The 2,545-nt window shown below is 44.5% G+C and overlaps 1 gene segment (V, D, J or C); it reads left to right on the top strand.

The window, feature by feature from the left end:
- The first annotated feature begins 814 nt into the window (after positions 1–814).
- Positions 815–1,511, top strand: LOC113838712. The segment is given in 3 exon segments: positions 815–890; positions 995–1,305; positions 1,350–1,511. Coding segments are annotated over 3 exon segments (519 nt in total).
- Positions 1,512–2,545: the final 1,034 nt, after the last annotated feature.

The raw sequence follows: 2,545 nt of genomic DNA, 5'->3' as shown, positions 1-2,545 counted from the left end.
GTCATATAAATGCCATATATTTGTGTGTTGTTATAAAAATTATGAAGTGTCCCCATTACGTTGACTATATGAATATGGAGAAATAAAAATTGGCCTAAGACAACATAAAGACAGTAATGCATTACCTAGTGTGAGGTAGAAAATGGAAAGGAGAGTGGGGATTATAAAGTGATCATAAGGAAAACTTCAGGAGGTGAATTAGTGAGTACAGAAAATATAAAAATGTCCTCCTAAAACCACTGAGAGGAAGAGAAGCAGTAAACAGGAATTCTCCATGTGTGGACGTCCTGAGGCCTTAGGACAGCATTCTGTCAGAAAAGCGTAAAATCCAGAAAGTCTCAAGTGTTCCTGTCGAAGGGAAGGAGTTCTGTTAGAGGCAGCAATGAACCTGTCCACTCTCCACCTCAGGGAGAAGCCGTGTCCAACACAGACAGAGGGAGAGACTGAGCACATATCTAAAAACACTACTCTGGTTGCAGCTTTTCAAATTCTCACTAACAATTAGGAGACATGACAGTGTGGAAACACAGTGTGTGCTGTGAGTTTGCTGAAAAAGAAACTAAATTAAGTGTGGCGAATTCTTCACATGGAAAATGTGTGCACAGAGAAACGTTACTCTGTCAATTTCTGTATCTGTCATCAGTGCAACTGATTTCTTATATCTTATCTGATCTTCCCAGGTCCGTCTTTAGAGCCTGCTCTAGCATGAAGACATGCAAATGAGGCTTCTCTGTGCCCATGAAAACCAACCCTGCCCTGAACCTGCAGCTCTGACACAAGAGACCTGCCCTGGATTCTCAGGTCCTCCCATTCTGTGACCAGCACTGAACACAGGCCACTTGCCATGAACTCAGGACTCATATTGGTTTTCTTTGTCCTTATTCTAAAAGGTAACATATGGAGACAAACTGCTGTGTGTTCAGTTCACATGAGAGAAAAGAAAAAAAATTAGGTTCTGTGACAGTTTTCTGAATAGAATTCTCTGTGTTTGCAGGTGTCCAGTGTGAGGTGCAGCTGGTGGAGTCTGGTGGAGGCTTAGTACAGCCTGGAAAGTCCCTGAAACTCTCCTGTGAGGCCTCTGGATTCACCTTCAGTGACTATAGTATGGACTGGGTCCGCCAGGCTCCAGGAAAAGGGCTCGAGTGGGTCGCATACATTACTGGTGGTAGTAGTACTATCTATTATGCCAACGCTGTGAAGGGCCGATTCACCATCTCCAGAGACAACGCCAAGAACTTACTGTTCCTACAAATGAACAGTGTGAAGTCTGAGGACACTGCCACATATTACTGTGCAAGAGACACAGTGAGTGAAAGCTGCTGTGAGCTCAAACACAAACCTCCCTGCAGGATGCTCAGGACCAGCAGGGGGCGCGCAGAGCTCAGGTGGCTCTGGGTCAAGAAGAACCTGTAGAGAAGGGTATAAAGGACTGGACTCCTCTGTGTCTGGGCTGCTGCTCCATGTCACAGTCGGGGATTCTTTCTACAGGCGTGGTGTCCCAGAATCCTTGAAGGGTCCACAGGTTTATTTACTCAAATTACAGTTATCTGTGGATATGTGTGTCTATTATAACATTTCCCTCTGTTGCTGTCTCTCTCTCTGTCTTTCCCTGTCTCCTTCCCTCCCTGTCAGCTTGTCTCTCTCTCCCCCTCCCTCTGTCCCACTCACAGATATATAAAAATCCCTGTGTGTGTGTGTGTGTGTGTGTGTGTGTGTGTGTGTGTGTGTTGTGTACATATTGGTATGAGGTGACTTCCTCTATCGCTCTGCTCCATGTGTTTTGAGATAAGTTTCATCATTGGTTCTGGATCGCACAACCTGCCTAGATTGGTTGCTCAGTAAGTGACACTGATCACACTGATATATATCTCAGAGGTGGCCTTACAGAGGACTCAACACAGGTCCTTGTTCTTGTGTGGTTAGAACTTGAACCACAGAGAAATCTCTACAGCCCCGTTATACATGTTTATCCTGAAGTAAGACTCTGATTTGAACAACAGACATGGAATCACACAGGGCAGATGATTCTCTATGGGGTCCAGGAACAGATCCTGAAGAAACAAAGTACTCTTGAGATTGTAGAACCCTAGACTCAGGGCAGAGATTCAGTAAAATTCCTGTTAGAGAAGGACACATCACTGTTTTAGATGCTGCACTCGAAGCTCAGAGTACAAAAGCAAAAGTTTGCAAATGCACTTCCTGAAAACTGAAATGCTTCTAAAACAGGGAAAGCAACACAGTGTGGAGAAATCCTAAGAGGAGGGAAGTGTACAGAGACCACACACCCCACGGAGAATTTTATTAGTTATTCTTTGGACCATGATAAAATATCTGAAAGAATTTACTCATGGAGTCTGTTATTTGCTTTTCTTTTGCTGGAATAAGGTACCTTAGCCAAACCAATTTATGGGACCAAAGGTTAATTTTAGCTTAGGGCTTCAAGGGAAAAGTCTGTAACAGTGGGGAAGGAGGCGGTCAAGGAGCTTGAGGAGGAAGCTGAGAGCTAACATTGTAACCACGTACAGGAGGCATCGAGAGGACCCGG

The sequence above is a fragment of the Cricetulus griseus genome, chromosome 5, assembly GCF_003668045.3.
Source record: "Cricetulus griseus strain 17A/GY chromosome 5, alternate assembly CriGri-PICRH-1.0, whole genome shotgun sequence".
NCBI lineage: Eukaryota > Metazoa > Chordata > Mammalia > Rodentia > Cricetidae > Cricetulus > Cricetulus griseus.
The sequence above is the reverse complement of the archived record's forward strand: the minus strand, read 5'-3'. Positions and strand labels throughout refer to the sequence as shown.